The sequence below is a fragment of the Choloepus didactylus genome, chromosome 5, assembly GCF_015220235.1.
Source record: "Choloepus didactylus isolate mChoDid1 chromosome 5, mChoDid1.pri, whole genome shotgun sequence".
Classification (NCBI taxonomy): Eukaryota; Metazoa; Chordata; class Mammalia; order Pilosa; family Megalonychidae; genus Choloepus; species Choloepus didactylus.
In genome coordinates this window covers 594712-612104 of record NC_051311.1, presented here as the reverse complement: position 1 = coordinate 612104, position 17393 = coordinate 594712, and the positions used below count along the sequence as shown (strand labels likewise).

The following is a 17393-nucleotide window of genomic DNA, read 5'->3' as shown; positions in this document are numbered from 1 at the left end:
TGATCCTACTTCACTTGCTGATAGTGAATTCTTAAGTTGCAGCAAACGCAAGTTTCATTCATTTTCCTAATATTTATTGAGGTCCAGCAACGTGGAAATCTCCTTGCTAGATAGTATGAAAAAGACAGGTCCTTGGCTTCCACAAATTTTATTCCATAAACTTGTGTCACAGAAGAGTAAATAATTCTATGCAAAGGTAAGGAAGACAATAATTGGCACAAACAAGGTACAGATAAGGTACCATGGAATTTCAGAAGTTAGAATTATTACTTTCGATTGTGATGACTGGAAATTTATTAGAAAGTGGAATTTATATTTGAAAAAAATAGGGAAAAGGGTAAAGAAAAATCAGAGGGAAAGACATCGATATGAGTCAAGTACTTTGAGCAATTAATTCCCTTTAACTACAGCTAAAGTCAGAAAAATATAAATTAACAAAACCCTCTTATTTGCGATGTGGAAGATTTTTAAGAGTTCATTTATTTTAGTGAGCCAATGGAAGGGCATTCTTTTATATGAAACTGCATGTATCTGAAATTTGGAAACGGAAATTAAGTATTATACAAAAATACAAAACTGGCTAGAACTTACTAGCAAAAAAAAGTCAGATATCTTTAGTGTTGCAGCAAATTTCCATAAAACTTTTTCTTTTTTTTGCTTTCTATATGCCAGGAACTGTAATAAGTCCTTTCTGTGCATTTTTCCACCTATTTCTTACAACATATGAAACAGATATTATCCGCATTTCAGAGACAGAAAACCTAGGTGAAGAGTGGGTAACGCCGCTGGGTGCAAAGGGACTGTCAAAGGTAGTATGGCTTTCCAGGAGTACAGAAGCCTCCCTACTTTCCAGAACCGAAAATAAAAGCAGAAATTGAAAAGGAACACATCAGATCTTGCCCTTTCTTTTAAAATTCAATGAAAGTTCTCACACAAACTAGATTTAACTGCAAGCTGTCAAGGAATAAACAAACCCTGGGCTTTGGCACAGGTGTGGCGCTCCAGCCCTGCCAGGCTTGCTGCAATCTGTGTCCGACGAGCCTTTTTATCTCGCACACACCGGTAAACCGCCGCCCTCTTCAGACACGCTTTTATTTACTACCTGGTCCGACTTTACAGGGTTTACACAGGTCCTCACCGCCACCCAACCCTCTCGTCCAGCCGCGGTTTAGCCTGAGCAATAGCGGAGATTTCTAAGGGCTTGGCGAGATCCGAATCGTGCACTCCCGGGAGTAGGAGGCGTTGCGGGCCGGCAGAAGTAGGTCGAGCCCGCCCAACGGCTGCCAGGCCGCTCAGACCCCAACACCGCCCCAAGGATTCCGCGCCTCCTTCGCCCGCTTCCGCCTTCAATTTCCGCTTCCGGACGGGGAGTGGGGGGGGGGTGAGGCTCGCCGGAAGTGGCCGGGAACTTCCGGGGCGGGGGCTGTCGCCGCCGCTCCTCCGGGCTTGACAGCGCGGGTTCTGGTGCTGCGCTTTCCTCCTCCCGCTGCTGCCTTTCCTTCAGGCTCGTCTGCCCGGCCGCGCTCCGGCCTCCCGCGCCGCTCCTTCCCCATGTCCGCGGCAGGAGCCCTGAAAGCGCAGACCCGCTCGCCGCCGCTCCGCCATGTCCGAGCTGACTCGCGAGTTGCTGGAGCTGGTGTGGGGCGTCCGGAGCAGCCCCGGCCTCTCGGACACCATCTTCTGTCGCTGGACGCAAGGTGCCTTCGCGCGGGCGGCTGGTAGAGGGTCCCCGGCCCCCGAGTCCCCAGGCCCTGCGCAGGCCGAGGAGGGGGAGGGACCCTGCGGTCGCAGAGGTGACTCCAGGTGCGCCCGCCCGGCGCCCACCCCACACGCCCGGCGCTCACCCCGCAGGCCGGGCGCCCACCCCTCACGCCCGGCCCCAGAGCCCGGCGCCCACCCCTCACGTTTGGCTCCGGAGCCCGGCGCCCACCCCGCATGCCCGGCGCCCACCCCTCACTCCCGGCCCCGGAGCCCGGCGCCCACCCCGCATGCCCGGCGCCCACCCCTCAGGCCCGGTGGCTGCGCTCGGCGCCCGCTCACACCCGGTGTCCGCTCCTCGCGGCCGGCTCCCACTCCTCAGGCTGCGCCGCGAGGCTGGCGGGGTCGGGGGTTGTGCCCCCAGCAGGTCTGACTCTCCTGGCTTGTTACCCTTTCGGTCTGTTTTTAAAGAGAGGGAAGTCCGTAGGAAAGACAAGGTGTCTAATTCCAGGATGCAGTTGTATTTTGAGTTTGTGGTTAGGCGTGGTGGTGATATATAAATACAGTGTTGCTTGCGTGTGTTCTCTTCTTGGCCCAGAGTATCCCCGGATTTGACATAGTTTAGTATAGTTACAGTTACAAAAGAATGCGGGCCATAGATTTTGAGTTATGTAAGAAGTTTTATTAATAATACAGATAATAACGAAATAAAAATTAACCATTTTTCGAGTTTCTGTGCTGTGCCATGCCTTATGCTGGGCACTTTAAACTAGTAATGATCTCTGATTCTCAAGTTTTGATATTAAAACACAACGGACCCAGGTGGCGTAGGAAAGATTAGGATGAAGTTAGGTGAGATTAAGAGCACAGCCTTCTGAGTCAGAAGGATCACTAGGTGGGCCAATAAATAATAGTTATTTAAAATTATTATTAAAACATTGTTTAAAGAATATCTGTTCTCAAAGAGGATTTTGGAAATTCTGGCATAGTAAATCTGAATCTTAATTTTAAAATGTGTACTTTTTAACACCAATTTAGGGTTTCAGTAGTCCCTTCCCCCTGCTAGATGTATCTATTCTAAGAGCTGACTAAATTGGAATTGTGGTGTATTAGGGCCAACTGAATTTATTCCCTCACTCTTGTTTTACAGAGAGAAAAATGAGTCCTTGAGGTTCAAAGACTGGGCCAAAGTCGCAGAGTGGTAGAACTGGGAGTGGGTTCCATGTCTTCCAACTCCTAACACAGCTCTGTTATTTTGAGTTTCTGAATGCTTTGCATAAATCGTTTGACATTTATGTCAGTTTACTGTTTTCTGAAATCTTGGACACCTGCATTTGCAGAAATTTTGAAACTTATTTCCTACTTTGACATATTTATGCTGGTATTGAACAGGCCTCAAATACACAAAACTGTAAAGGATTAAGAAAAATTTTTTTTCCAGTTTTATCAGGCAGCATTTATTAATCATTTTATGGCATAGACTCAAGTGATATTCAGCCTCTTGTGTTTATATTATAATGCAAATTCAAGGGAAATTCAGAGAATCAGTTCTTGTAACAAGAGCACAGGCTTTGGAACAGGTGGACTTGTGTTCCAGGTTCAAGTTACTTATTTGAGCCTCAGTTTCCTTCTCTGTAAAATGCAGATAATTTAGTGCCAACCTTATGGGGTTGTTGTGAGGATTAAAAGCCATGCAAATATATCAAGGCACTTAGCACACTATCTGACATGTAGTAAACACTCAGTAAATAGTAGCTATTGTTATATTCATTTAAAAGGTGTTTAAATGTGCGCTAAGCAAAGATCTCCTTCAGGCCTTGCCCTGAGAATTACAAGAAATTACTGTGTATTATTTGGTGAGTTAGCATTATTGTAAATAGAACTTTTAATGTCGTCATACTAGAATGCTCAGTCACCTTGTAGTTATGCTAAAATTCCTTAAGATTAGTTCCATTCCATTAATGCCGTTTCAAAATAAAGACTTTATATCTTTTATTGCTTCCCCGACAGTACAGTTACATTGTGGATATGTAATGTCAAAGTCTTAGGTTTATTGAGATTTTAAGGCAGTCAAATATGTAGTTTTAAAGTTACAACCCCTGAAACCTGGGATGTCATATTGGTTTTGGTGTGTTCACTGTTGTATCCAGTCATTCATTCTTAGAGGCAGAAACCATAGCTGAAGATTGCTGTAGCAGTCATGTGGGAATGTGGAAGTAGGCACAGGACGCGGCCAAGCTGCACTTAGATGCGCGGCAGCGATGCGACACCAACTCTGGCGTGATGCCCTCGTCCTCTGTCTGTGCTTTGAATTGGTGAATGCACACTCATTTGTCTTCTAGAAGCAAATTGTAGGTGTAAGATATTTCGGGTCAATATTAATAATGTTCTATCTAGAAGTGTTCCATTTTGAAGTTATATGATGGGCCATGTTAAAATATTTTGAAATGGTTGCTGAAGTAAGACATGGCAGTGGCACGTAGTTTTGTTTTCTCTTTAATTCATTTGACAGTTTTCAGAATTTCTCATCTGCAAATCCTATTTTTTCTTAAGAAGTGGGTTTTTTTTTTTTTTGCTAGTTTTTATTTTAAAGACAATACACCACATAATTTAAAGGTTTGAAGTTTTTTTTGTTTGTTTTGTTTTTAAACTTAAAAATGTGTTCCCCATTCCTGCTTGGTTCCCTCCTACTCAGTTGCCTATAATCAATTTTAAAAGAGGAAGCACATATTTTCACTTCTTAGTTCATTAGTACCACTTATTCACCCCTTCTTCCCACAAGTCAGGACCATATTCCAGGCCCTTGCAGTTTTTAATAGGTAAGGTGGGAGGGAAGACAGCCAGTAAACATAATTTAGCATAAATTAAGGGTATGTAACAGATAGAAGGAACGGCTGTAGGGGGTTCTGTGGTGGGGTGGCCTGAGAAGGTCATTTTGAGATGCAGTTCCCTAGGGAGAGTGTCCAGGCAGAGGGAATGAACCCAGTGAGAAGGTCTGTGCAGAATGTGCTGAGCCTGTTCGGGGAGCAGCAAGGCTCTCATGACTGGCGAGAGAATGAGGGAAGGGGAGAGAAATAAAAGATGACAGAAGAAGTAATGCGGCCCACATCACAGAATCTTCATGGATCATTGTGAGGACTTTGACTTTTATTCCTAATGAAATGAAGGGGGTGTGGACTTTGGAAGGCTTGGAGTAAAGGAGGGGCATGATCTGACAGTTTTTAAAGTCTGATAAGTTTGAGGCTGGAGGTAGTAGATGAAGGGAGACCAGGGAAGTGGGGGAGGTGGTAAATGTGGCTGGATTGACTCATCCCAGTGAGGCCTATAAAATAGAAGTCATCTAGCTCTAATAGAAGGAGTGTTAATCATAGTATAATTGGGAATTTATTTTCTTTTCAGTATTGGTTATCTAGATCAGAGGTATTTTCTGTAAAGGATGGGTAACGTTTATGGTCCCTATCTCAACTACTCATCTCTACTGTTTGGCAAAAGCCGTCCTCGGCAGTGCGGGTGCTGATGTGTTCCAAAACTATTTACAGAAACAGGCATGGACTGTAGTTTCCCTATTCCTCATCTATGTTATAAACTCTCAAACCATTTTCTTCCCATTTTTGTTCTTCCTCTAGGCTTTGAGTTATATTACGTTTCACCCAAAGATTGACCATAAATGAAAACCCAATTTTGTTATTGATGGTTCATTGTGCTTTTTTGGAGGGTAAATCTGTAGTGGATTGAAATTCACATTTCACACTTTCAGTCTGGGACACTTTTTGTTATATAATATGAAAAAAATGAGATTTAATAAATTAGAAAAAGCAAGAGATCAGTTTAACTTTAAGCATAAAATATATTTAGGACTTAAGAATACAGTTGGATTAAAGTTTGAAAGTACGGCTGGATGTTTATTATAATATGATTTAATATTTTCACAAAGTAAAAAATGATACACTGGTATTGTTAATTATTATTCTAAGATGTGAATAAATCAGTATGGTGGATCACATCATTTCAAAGTGTTTTTTTTTAGTAGAAACCTTTTATTTCTGGTACATATAGATTTTCTTTTTCCAATATCTGTAAATCATAATTTACGTAACATCTGATTTTTTTAAACTCATACTTTTTAAGTATCTATGACTTAAAGTTAATTTCTTGTTACTTTGAATTATATGTTTTTGTTTTGTTTTTTTTTTAATTCAAAGACTTCAGACGATCTATCATAATGTCTTATATTTGTATTTATGCTTTATTGTTTTTGAAAATCTTTTTAATCCTCGCAACAACCCTGAGAGGTCACAAAGGAGAAATGTAGTTATCCCCATTTTTGTAGGTGAGGAAGCTAAGGCCAAGTTCAGATATTTGACTCAACTAAGATCATTTAACTTGTGATGGTCGAAACAAGGCTTTTTATGGACTTTTGTTTTCATGGAAGGCTAGAATTACAGAGGTGGTAGTTGTTGAACTGGTTTGAATAATGTTTATTTTCATATGAAAATATACTGGAAAATTGCAAAGTGGTTCATGGCTCAGGTTTAAGTTAATTATGAGGTTTAAAATGGTGAAAGAAACTTTTCAGTACTTTACTATGGGACATGATACAAAATCATATGTTTAGGATCAAATAATTTCAGATCATATCAGGGAAAAAACAGCCATTTTTTAGATTATTTTAAAACTAGGAAATAATTTTAGTATGAGAACACTTGACAAGGAAAATAACTCCATTTCCTAAGAAATTCAAATTCATGAAATAAAAGAAGAAGCCTACTTAGCATTTTCCTGCTTTAGGATAGAAAACTTAATAACCATTTTGCTGATTTTATTTTGTTTTAGACTCTAATAGTCTTTGTATGTTATCAGTTGCACACTCTAAAATGTATAAAGGAAATAAACAGAATTTGCTGTAAAGGGTATCTGCCTACAATACTCTCCGTGGAGTTTTAATATCTAAAGTACAAAAGCAACTGACTGTAGTAAAGTTTTAAGTATAAGCCCCACCCATGGATCTTGACAATTGCATTAATTATTAGAATTTTTAAGGAAGGCAAGAATTCATTCCTAATTCACATTTATGATACACACTGAAAGTTTTGCAGAGCCTAATTTTACCTTTTCACCTAGGTACAGTGCTGGGGCCCTTTCCTTATTCCCACTAGTAGAAGAGCTAGCCGCTTGGCTTCACTTCTTTCCTTTCCTAGGTTGGACCTCAGCTTTGTTGTCTTAACAAGGTAATTGGCACCATTAGTTCCCACTAGCCCTGAACAGATTTACCCTGTCCACCTTACCTATCCCCAGTCCTCCATTTATCCCAGCATCATTTTACTTGTACTCACAGGCTGCTGTGTATTGCTGCAGAAATTGTGGCCTGCATCAATATGCATTTAGGAATTAAACCTTAGCTGGTTTTTAGTGCTTCTTTTAGTTCTTTTTCCTTGTCAGCTTTTCTTATGTTTTTCAGATTAGCATTTCCTCAGTTCTCTGCCCTGTCTCTATCCCTTCGCTCTCAATAAATAACATGTCCTTGGTCTTCATTTCCTTTTTGCCTATATAATTAATTTAGAAGCCTTCAGATTTACTTCTTCTCCTAGGCCAGTGGTTCTCAAGTGTTTTTGAACTCTTAAAAACTTTGAGGACTTCAATTTATAAAAAACAGCAAAATTTAATGATATTGGTGTCATTGTTTTCCATTTTTGCAAGATTTCTTCAATGTTTGGCTTAAAGACTTGCCGTCTATTGCAATCATTATGCTGTTTTGGTTGAAGTGTAATGAAAATTCAGCCTCACACAGATCTATGCAAAGAATTGTGGATATTGTTCTTTGATACCACACCAAACTCTACAATTGATAGTTTTTTAAAGATTAACCACAGTATGGAAGCTGAAGCCACATCAGTGAATTTTTTGCACTCTCTTACATTGAAATCATTTATTGGTCTGTCTTGTACTTTGAATGGATCTTTTACCCATGAGTGAATTTGTAACAGCATGCATTGGTCATTTGGAAAATGTCAATTCTGTGGTTTATGCGGGCCTTCCAAATGTTAACATGCTCTGTATATAATATCAAAAGTTAATTTCGGTACTATCACCACTGGTTATATTAGAAAAGTCCTTTAAGTATTGAGAAGTTGTCAAACTCAGAATGATAGATACAGGTTTTCCAAAATTCTGATTATTGCTTGAAACTTGAAATATTATTATTAGCAAAAATACTGTCCTTGAAGTGCCAAGCCCACTTCATTCATTCATTTCTGAGAAAATGTCTGCCACATACCCAAATATGAACAATCATAGTTTGTCAATAGTTCCACAAAGTAAAAACTATGCTCCATAAAAAGCAGCTAGTTCATCTTACAATTCTAGCACGCACACACATGCACTTTTCCTTGAGACAGCTTTCTGCCATCATACTTCATTATGCAGCAGAATAGTTTCTGTGTGGACTCACAGGATATTAAAAAGATATGCACCCAACGGCTGAGATTTCATAAAGTTAGTCATTTCTGCTGTTTTGGTTAAGAGCAATCTTAAGTTAAATTGGGCGTGTGTGTTGACATGGCAGTGATGGCCAGTACAATTTGACGTCACAACTGACATGATGATGAGTACAGTTTGAAGTCACTGCTTTGATTTGCACTGAGACACAGTTACCACCATTGCTTTTGTATTGTCATTGTGAATGTCAACACAGTGAAAAGGGAAGATGATATCTTGTATTTTTATGAAAATGATTTTAACCTCTAGGGGGCCCACTGAAAGCGTTTCTAGGACTCCCAAGGGCCTGAGGACCACATTTTGAGAACCGCTGTCTTTGGCCAAGCCCATCATTACCACCTCACACTCTTTCAGCTCTCTTAGGACTTGGAGTGCTTGTATGTCCGCTTTCTTATACTCATGTCCTCAGCCTGCAAAAATAATTATTTACCCACCTACCTTTCAAGTTATCGTCCTTTTTCCCTTGTGCCAAACCTATTGAACAAATAGTTTTCATTTGCTATTTCTCCTTCTATTCTGAATTCCACCTTGGCACACCTTTAAGGTTTGGTTACTCTCCTCAGCATTCTAAATTTCTTTTTTTAGTATTCCCAGTGAGACACTTAATCAGTATCTCAGTATCTGGACTTATGTGTTTACTCAGCAGCATTTGTAATTGTTGACTACTCTTTACTTCCTGATTTTTCCTTTGTAGGACCTCACTTTGTTTTTCTCATACCTATCTATTCTTTGTCAGTCTCCATCTCGGCTCAGCCTCTGCTCATTTTTTTTATGTGCCTACTTCATTATCTTCTACATGTTCTCATTCACTTTAACTACCATGCTTAGGATGATAATTCTCAAATTCCTGTCTCTAATACCTCTACCCTGAGCTCCAGATCCATGTTTCTCACTTCTAAACATTGCAAATGGTTAGCTCACATTTTTCAAACTGAACTCATTATCTTCTTCCCCACCAAAAAAAAAAAAAAAATTCAACAACCGTTGATTGATCATTGACTATACAGCATTTTGGGAAAGCAGTGGTGAATGGAATAGGCAAAGTGCCTGCGGGGAATGCAGACAGTAAACAAGTAAACAGGTAATAGTGTGATTACAGATTATGCTCGGTTCTAGTTGTGCTGTGGGATACCAGGAGAGACCTACTTAGGTTTGTCAGGGAACTCTCTGAGTTTTGAGGAATGGGAAAGAGTAGTCCGATGTGAAAATTGGGGAAGGCATTTCATGCAGAGGGGACAGCAAGCATCAAGGTCCCAGGGAAGACCTCGGGGTGTTGTAGGGTGCCAAGGCCCTCCCTATAGATAAAGAAGGTAGGAGTGACCTGAGGGAAAGTTGGATTGATGGGGATGAGCCAGATCATGCAGTGCCTTTTAGGTCATGAAAATGAGTTCAGGTTTTATTCTGATGGCAGTGAGAAGCCATGTAAATGTAAGCAGTCTGTAACAACATCTGATTTCCATTTCAGAAATACTCCTCTGACAACCCTCTGGTGATCTATTCACCATGATCTATTCACCATGGGGGGTCGGGGTGGAGGTGGTGGAGAGATCTGGTCAAGCACTCTTAACAGTGTTCTGGGGGAGATGGTGGTGGTTTGTACTGGAGCATAGGCTGCAGGTGAAAGAGATGAACTAAGAGGACCTTGCCTTAGGGGGAAGCCTAAAAGGTAAGTGGGAGCCTTTCAGAGAAAGATTTATTAAGGAAGTGTTTCATGGGGAGGGAACAACATGCACAAAGGATGAAAGAAAAAATGGGATGTTTGAGAACTTGAGGCAGAGATGCAGGCAGACACCCATCAAAGAGGGCCATGTCAAGGATGTTAGGCTTTGTCCGTGTCTGGAGGTCCAGTCTGGGTTGATTTAGGAATTACTTGATGCAATGACCTACAGAGAATGTCTAGCATGAAAAGAGTTCAAATCCTAAAGCCCAAGACCTCTGGGGCACATTAGCATTTAAAAGAAGTTGATCAAGTACACTGAGAAGAAATGGAAAAGAAAAACTTGTGTCAAAAGTTTTCGGAAGTAAAGGAAATGAAATAAGCTTCAGTGGCAGAGAGATTCCAAAAGGAGCCGAGAGGTCACTCTGGTGGGCAGTCTTACACAGAATTTAGACAACCCTTTTTAGGTTCTAAAGAATTGGGGTAGCTGGTGGTAGATACCTGAAACTATCAAACTACAACCTAGAACCCATGAATCTCGAACACAATTGTATAAAAATGTAGCTTATGAGGGGTGACAATGATATTGGGAAAGCCATAAGGACCACACTCCCCTTTGTCTAGTTTATGGATGGATGAGTAGAAAAATAGGGGAAGGAAACAAACAAACAGACAGACAAAGGTACCCAGTGTTCTTTTTTACTTTAATTGCTCTTTTTCACTTTAATTATTATTCTTGTTATTTTTGTGTGTGTGGTAATGAAGGTGTCAGGGATTGATTTAGGTGATGAATGTACAACTATGTAATGGTACTGTGAACAATCGAATGTACGATTTGTTTTGTATGACTGCGTGGTATGTGAATTTATCTCAATAAAATGAAGATTTAAAAAAAAATGAAATGAAGTTTCAGTGGCTGAGAGGTTTCAGATGGAGTAGAAAGGTCACTCTGGTAGACATTCTTATGCGCTAAATAGATAACATTTTTTAAATTTTAATGTATTGGAACAGCTACAAGTAAATACCTGAAACTATCAAACTCCAACTCAGTAGCCTGGACTCTTGAAGATGAATATATAACAGTGTAGCTTACAATTGATGACAGTGTGATTATGAAAATCTTGTGGATTGCATTCCCTTTATCCAGTGTATGGATGGATGAGTAGAAAAATGGGGACAGAAAACTAAATGAAAAATAGGGTGGGGTGGGGGAGTGATTTGGGTGTTCTTTTTTACTTTTATTTTTTATTCTTATTATTTCTGGTGTAAGGAAAATGTTCAAAAATAGATTGGGGTGATGAATGCATAACTATGATGGTACTGTGAACAACTGATTGTACACCATGCATGGTATGCAAATATATTTCAATAAAACGGAATTTAATTTAAAAAAAAAGTTTTCAGAAGTAGTGGTCAGCATTTCAATATTCTCTGAGAAGTCAAATCAAGTAAGACCTGAGAAATATTCTGTGGTCTTGCTGAGAATGAGTGTGGGGCTGTCATAGGTTGAAAAACAGGTTATTTTGGGTTGAGGAAGTTGAGAGGTAAGGACATTGAAATGTGCACAGGGATGATTATTAAAACAGTTGGGTTTGAGAGGAAAAGAATGCAAGTATGATGGTCGGATTTTTTGGTGGCATCTTAAGGAAGTGTTTTGTTTTTTGTATTTTTTTTTTTTTAATTATGTGAGATACATGTTTAAATGCTCTATGGAAGGGAGAGGAGAGAAGGGGGAATGGGATCCTCTTTAGTATTTCTTGGCTCAATTGCTATCACCTAGTGTCTCACGCTAGAAACTTCAGAGATAGCTCTAATTTATTTTGTACCAAACTTTTACTGGTATACACATACTCATCAAATCTTAATTTTACCTCAGAAATATTATTTGAATATGCAGTAGTTACTGTAGAACCGTTGAAGCAACCTCTTTCCCATTCTGGTGTTTAAAAAAAGGTTATATTACAGCTTTACTGAAAGACCTTTGCCAACTGAGTCATGGTCTGACGCTTCGCCTCATTAACTTCTTGTCAGTGTCCTCTCCTCCCACTTTGTGTACTCCTAACTCAGTACATAAATCCCTCCAGCTACATTCAGTTACCCTCTGATCCATAAATATGGCCTGTTCTTACAAAATCTTTCTCTGTCAATAAAGGTATTTTCTTTTCCTGAATGTCATTCTCCCACCCTTGTGTATGTACCTGGCAAGTTCCTATTCAAGAACAACCTCAAAGTCACCTGTTATGACTTGGCTTAGGCAGAGTAAGTCAGTCATTTCTGTATCCATAACCTTCTCTTTGTGCTTCTGTAACAGCATTTGTTTATTCTTTTATTTTAGTGTTTGTTTAGGAGCCACAACTGTTAGCTCCTCCATCCTGGGGACTGTGGTCCTCGCACATGTATCCTAAATGCTTGGTATAGAGTCTGGGTTCATTGAAGCTGTGGAATGATGATTGAATTGTAACCATTAATGGAGCTTTATAGATTCCTAGTATGTTGGTATTGGAAGTGATCATTTTAAAAACGAGACACTGAGGCTTAGTTGGGTGAAGTGATTTACTCAAGGTCATGCAGGTAGTAACTCCCTCTCCTGTCTTCTGGCTCAGTGCTGTTTGCAGCAGCCTCCTTTGTCAGAAGCTTAAATTAAGATAGAACCGTGTGAGCACATTCCCTGTCAAGGACGCCATTTTACTGTCAGCTTATAGAATGTGACTCAGAGATTGAAATGCTGGAAAGATACTGTATGGAAAGGGTCCTAAATTCCGCTTGAATTCACTAGGTAGACTACCTAGTCATCTGTCCAGCAAGTTAAATTATTGAAAGGTCAGATTTAGTGTCCTTTTACTATAGTCGAGTTCACACTTGATCGTCTTAGGTCCCTGGGCGCAAAATTGTATGTGTATGTCCTTGGTGTGCCTTTGGGCAGGGGAGTGTAGGTTCCTTAGCTTTTTTCCAAGCATTCCTCAGTCCCCTCCAAAAGTTAAGAAACACTTTACTTCACTACCTCAGATGCTGTTTTGATAAGTGAACTTTCTCAAAGTACATTAAAATTTCTTCTAGCCGCTACATGGATTATATTTTTTAATTTTTTGCTACTTGCTTTCATTTTTAGGGTTTGTGTTTAGCGAATCAGAGGCATCTGCATTAGAACAGTTTGAAGGTGGCCCCTGTGCTGTTATTGCACCTGTGCAGGTAACATAGACTACTTTACCAACTCCTTCAAGGGACGCGTTTAAGTGTTTCATACTTTCCTTTTTGTTTTCTAATGTCTGTACTCTCTATAATCATGAAGCATCATTAGTTAATGCTTAACTTTTGCTCATGTGAATTGCTGTAATTAGCCAAAATAAAAATGACTCTTTGTTTTAAAGGAAAAACAATAGGTGTTCCCAGGCTTTCAGAAAATTTGAAATTGCTGGTCATGACACCTTTTCTCTAATACAAAGATGTTATTGAGTAATAATATTTTTATTTTAGGTAGATATACTATATTAATTGTACTGTTTTCATTTTTCTCTGAAAATGATTTTCTAAAAAGTTGAAGATTAATTAATTAATATTTTATAGCCTAACTCCTTAAGTTTTAAAAGTTGGTGCTGTGTCTCTGGCCTTTCTAAAAATTTACAGTAATTCAAACCTTAAAAAATTTCAAACAAGTTTTTTTCTTTGCACAAAAGAAAGGCTTTATCTGAATGTGTTTATTTGATTTTGAATCTTGCGTTACATTGTTTGAATTTCAAAGGCTGATTCACTGTCAACTTACATTATAACCAAGAAATGAATTTTCAGTTTACTGTAATGGTACAGTGTCCATGAACAGCAGTGTAACTTCAGAACTGTTAGAAAAGCAGTTGGAATTTATTGTTTATGTTTTAATCAGCATGTTTTGAATATATATATTTAATATGATATTTGTTACTCATTGGGCATAAAAAATGCATATCTGAACTGCTGGCTGCAAGGAAAAGTTGCCTCAAATCTTATATTCCATAAATTTATATTATTAAATTGAGAAAGTATTTTTCTGAAGGAAAAAAATTTCCCCTGATGGAGTTCAAAATATATCCTTTATAGTTTATTATTTTACTTCTTTAAAGAGTAAAGTTGATTTTTTTTGCGTTATTAAAATTACAAAAAATTAAGAAAAACTGAGTAAGTTTGAACCTTGCCTCTGAGTTACTGAATATAAAGAATGATATTTAACTAAAAATTAGTAATTAAATCTAGTTATACTGAGTAGCTGAGACAGATATTAGTTGCTAATAGGAACCTTATTATCTGAATTCAAAGATAGGTTATTTAAACACTGCCATTCTTGGTCAGTAACAGTACCCTAGGCTTTTACTGAAAGTCTATGAGGGTCGTTTAAGGTATATCATAAGAATTTACTGTCTTATAATTTCAGTGATTTCAAAAATGGTAGTTATTTTTACAAGTGGGGCTGTTATATAACAAGGGATAATTGTTAGTTATGTATCTTTGAGGTAGTAATTTAGTTTAACAGTTACATAATTCTTTAAATCAGTGGAAGAATTTTGTTTTTATTAATATTTCAATTAATCTAAATGATTAAGAGTAATGAAGAGAAATGAATAAGTTCAGATGTTAAAACTTTTTTAAGCTATTAAAATTAGAATATGATGGTATTGCTAGAAGAATAATGTAAGTGAAAAAATAATGGAGAAGTAGACCTTATTACGTTTTAGAATTTACCAGTAATTTATCACATACCATGCTAAAGAAGGAACTACAAATCAATGGTGAAATTAAATGAAGTTTAATAAATGCCATTAGTGTGACTGGTTAGCAGTTTGAAGGGGAAGATATGACTTTACATTATCTCACACCATATGCCAAATATATTCTTGATACCATATTTAGCCATAGGGAAAGTAAAAGAAAGATTTTTCAACTCTGAAGAGAAGAGATGATTTCCAAGCTCAGAAAAATGTTTGCTGTGAATATTAGCGATGAAGGGATATTGTCTTTCTTACATAAAGAACTTGTACAAATGGGTTAGAAAAGCACCAGGAACCCAGGTGTTAGGTGGGCAGTGGGCAGTGGGCATGAGCATGTGATCCGAGCTGTGGAATGGTGCTGGACAGCACAGCATCAGATGTTCAAGGAAGGTAAAAATAAACCAACCCGGTTCTGTTTCTTACTTGTGCTAATCTTTAAATATAAGATTAAAATGATTAGCATACACAAGGGTGGGCTGTTGTTGGCCCAGTCTCACACTGCTGTGTAATACAAATCTGTATTTCAATTTTGGGGAGGAATTTTACATTATATTGGAATCATAATAATGCAGATGCTTTGATGCAATAATTGTACTTCTGTGACTTTTTCCTAAGGAAATAATCCTAAATATGGAAAAGGTTACATTCAAGAAGAAGCTCATATATTTATAGAAGTAAAACAATTGCTTACAATCTAAATGTACGATAATATAATTTAAACATTAAATAAGTCAGTTTTGATCACTAGCTTGATAGACAATTAGTCATTAAGAAGACAGTTATGATTTCTTTGGGAAAATAGAAAAAACGATCAAATAACCATTATGATTTTAAACATAGAGAAATTACAGGTATGAAACAAAGATTAGAGGAAGTATTTCAAAATGCTAACACTGATTGTATTAGTAGCAATAATGGATGTCCTTTCCTAGTTTTCTAAAATTTTGTAATATAATTATACTACTCATTTTATGCTTGTCATTTTCGGGAAAATTCAGAAGCACTTGATTTTATTTGCAGGTTTTATTTCTATTGGAGTACTATAGACTATTACTTAATTTCTTGTTACAGTACTGTGAGTGGATTGCTTGTAAGATGCCAGGTTCTGTGCTAAGTGCATTACATAGGTGATCTCACATAATCCTCACTGTGGCATTTTAAAGTGTATGCTATTATTTCTATTTAGTAAAGTAGTGGAACCAGGGTTCAAACCTAGGCCTGTCTGACTGAAAGCAGCCCCGTTAATCTGTACACTAATGCTTTTCAAACACGTGTAAGAATCACCATGGTAGCCTTTTTTTCTTGGAGCTATCTCATAGAGATCAGATTCAATGGGTGGAGCTGAAGAATATGCATTTTAAGCCGATATATTATATGATTAAGGTACAGATAGCCCTTGAACTTCACTCTGAAAAGGAAACACTGTGCTGCACTGAACTGCCTTCTGTCAAATCCCCAATGTAACAGTTGATTCGTTTAAAGAAAGGTTAAAAATCAATTTGTTTATTCTTTTGAATCTTACAACTTTTTTAGTTAAACCAGGAGGTTATAATAAATGATGGCTCCTAAACTGGTATTCTTGTGTCACAGATTGGAGCTCATAGAGCAGACCACTTTTGTATTTAGGTTTCTTTTCCCTCAAGGAGTCTGAGAGAACTACAGACTTTTTCCTATTCTATAGGCTTATGCTCTGAATGGAGCAGTAGGTTTCTCTAATTACCAGTTATGTGTCTATTATTTTGAGTCAGTTGTTCTGTTTGCCAGAAAATATGCATTGTAGAAGAAGCAGGATTTTATGGATTTAGATACAAGTTTACAGTAATGTATTCTGAGTAAGTAATTGTGCACAGGTGCTGTCTAATGTGAAGGCAAACAACTTATTAGAAGATACAAGTTAGTTTTTCCCATTTTAAAGTAAAAGGCTTATAAGAAGTGGTATGTTCATAATGCATTCCAATAATTATTGCTTTCATTGTATAAAGGCATTTCTTTTGAAGAAGCTCCTGTTTTCTGCTGAGAAGTCTTCTTGGAGGGATTGCCCAGGTATGGTAGCTATCTTTTAAAAACTTTTACTCCATCCTGTATTTTAAAGATAATGCAACACTCACAAGCAATAGTTTAATTGAAATTATCCATCTTAAAAAGTAAATTATCAGTGGTAATTTTTTGTCTGAGGTTCATTTAAAAAATGTTTAGTAAGGTTGATGAACAGTGATTCCAAATTTTAAAATAAATATTTCCAAATGGTTTTCTTAACTAAGAGACATTTGACAACAATAATATAACTAAAGGAAAAGCCTTTGGCCTCTTGTTAAAACATGGCGCATTTCCCTGAATTGTTAGATGTTTGCCTACATAAAAAATAGTCGTTTTTATACACTTCTTTTTTATCTTATGTATTTATGATCAGGAACCCAGAATTATCTTTGTATCTTTTAGTATAGTGACTTACACAATGCAAACCGTACTGCGAATACTTCTGAATTAAATTGCAAATGGAGCTGTCCCAGCCCCTGCAATATGATTAGGCTAGAGAGATATTTGGTGCTGCCTGGTAATAATGAACGTTTGCATTCCACTCGACAGTTTACAAAGATCTTTCCTTCACTTACACAATTTCATGTGAACTTCACAATAACTTCTGGAAGCAGGTAGGATTTTGTTACCATCCCAGTTTTATATATAAGCACAGAAAAATTTCCATTCCAAACCTTGTCCATAGAATCTGTTAATGATTTTGAATTTAAGAGTTAAGATATCACTGTTGTCTTACAATTTTTATTAATAAATAGCTGAAAATGCAAAAT

General features: G+C 37.9%; 1 protein-coding gene across 6 annotated transcripts in view; it reads left to right on the top strand.

The window, feature by feature from the left end:
• The first annotated feature begins 1416 nt into the window (after positions 1-1416).
• The window catches only part of MINDY3 (MINDY lysine 48 deubiquitinase 3), a 96667-nt gene continuing 80690 nt past the window's right edge, over positions 1417-17393 (top strand). For 3 of the 6 annotated variants that reach the window (XM_037837636.1, XM_037837635.1, XM_037837637.1), the window contains exons 1-3: positions 1417-1697; positions 12960-13039; positions 16569-16629. In XM_037837636.1, coding sequence (XP_037693564.1) covers positions 1604-1697; positions 12960-13039; positions 16569-16629 — 235 coding nt within the window. In that variant the 5' untranslated portion in view covers positions 1417-1603. Of the gene's footprint in view, positions 1698-12959; positions 13040-16568; positions 16630-17172; positions 17238-17393 lie in introns of those variants that run through there. The other 3 variants (XM_037837639.1, XM_037837641.1, XM_037837638.1) reach the window with 1 other exon arrangement.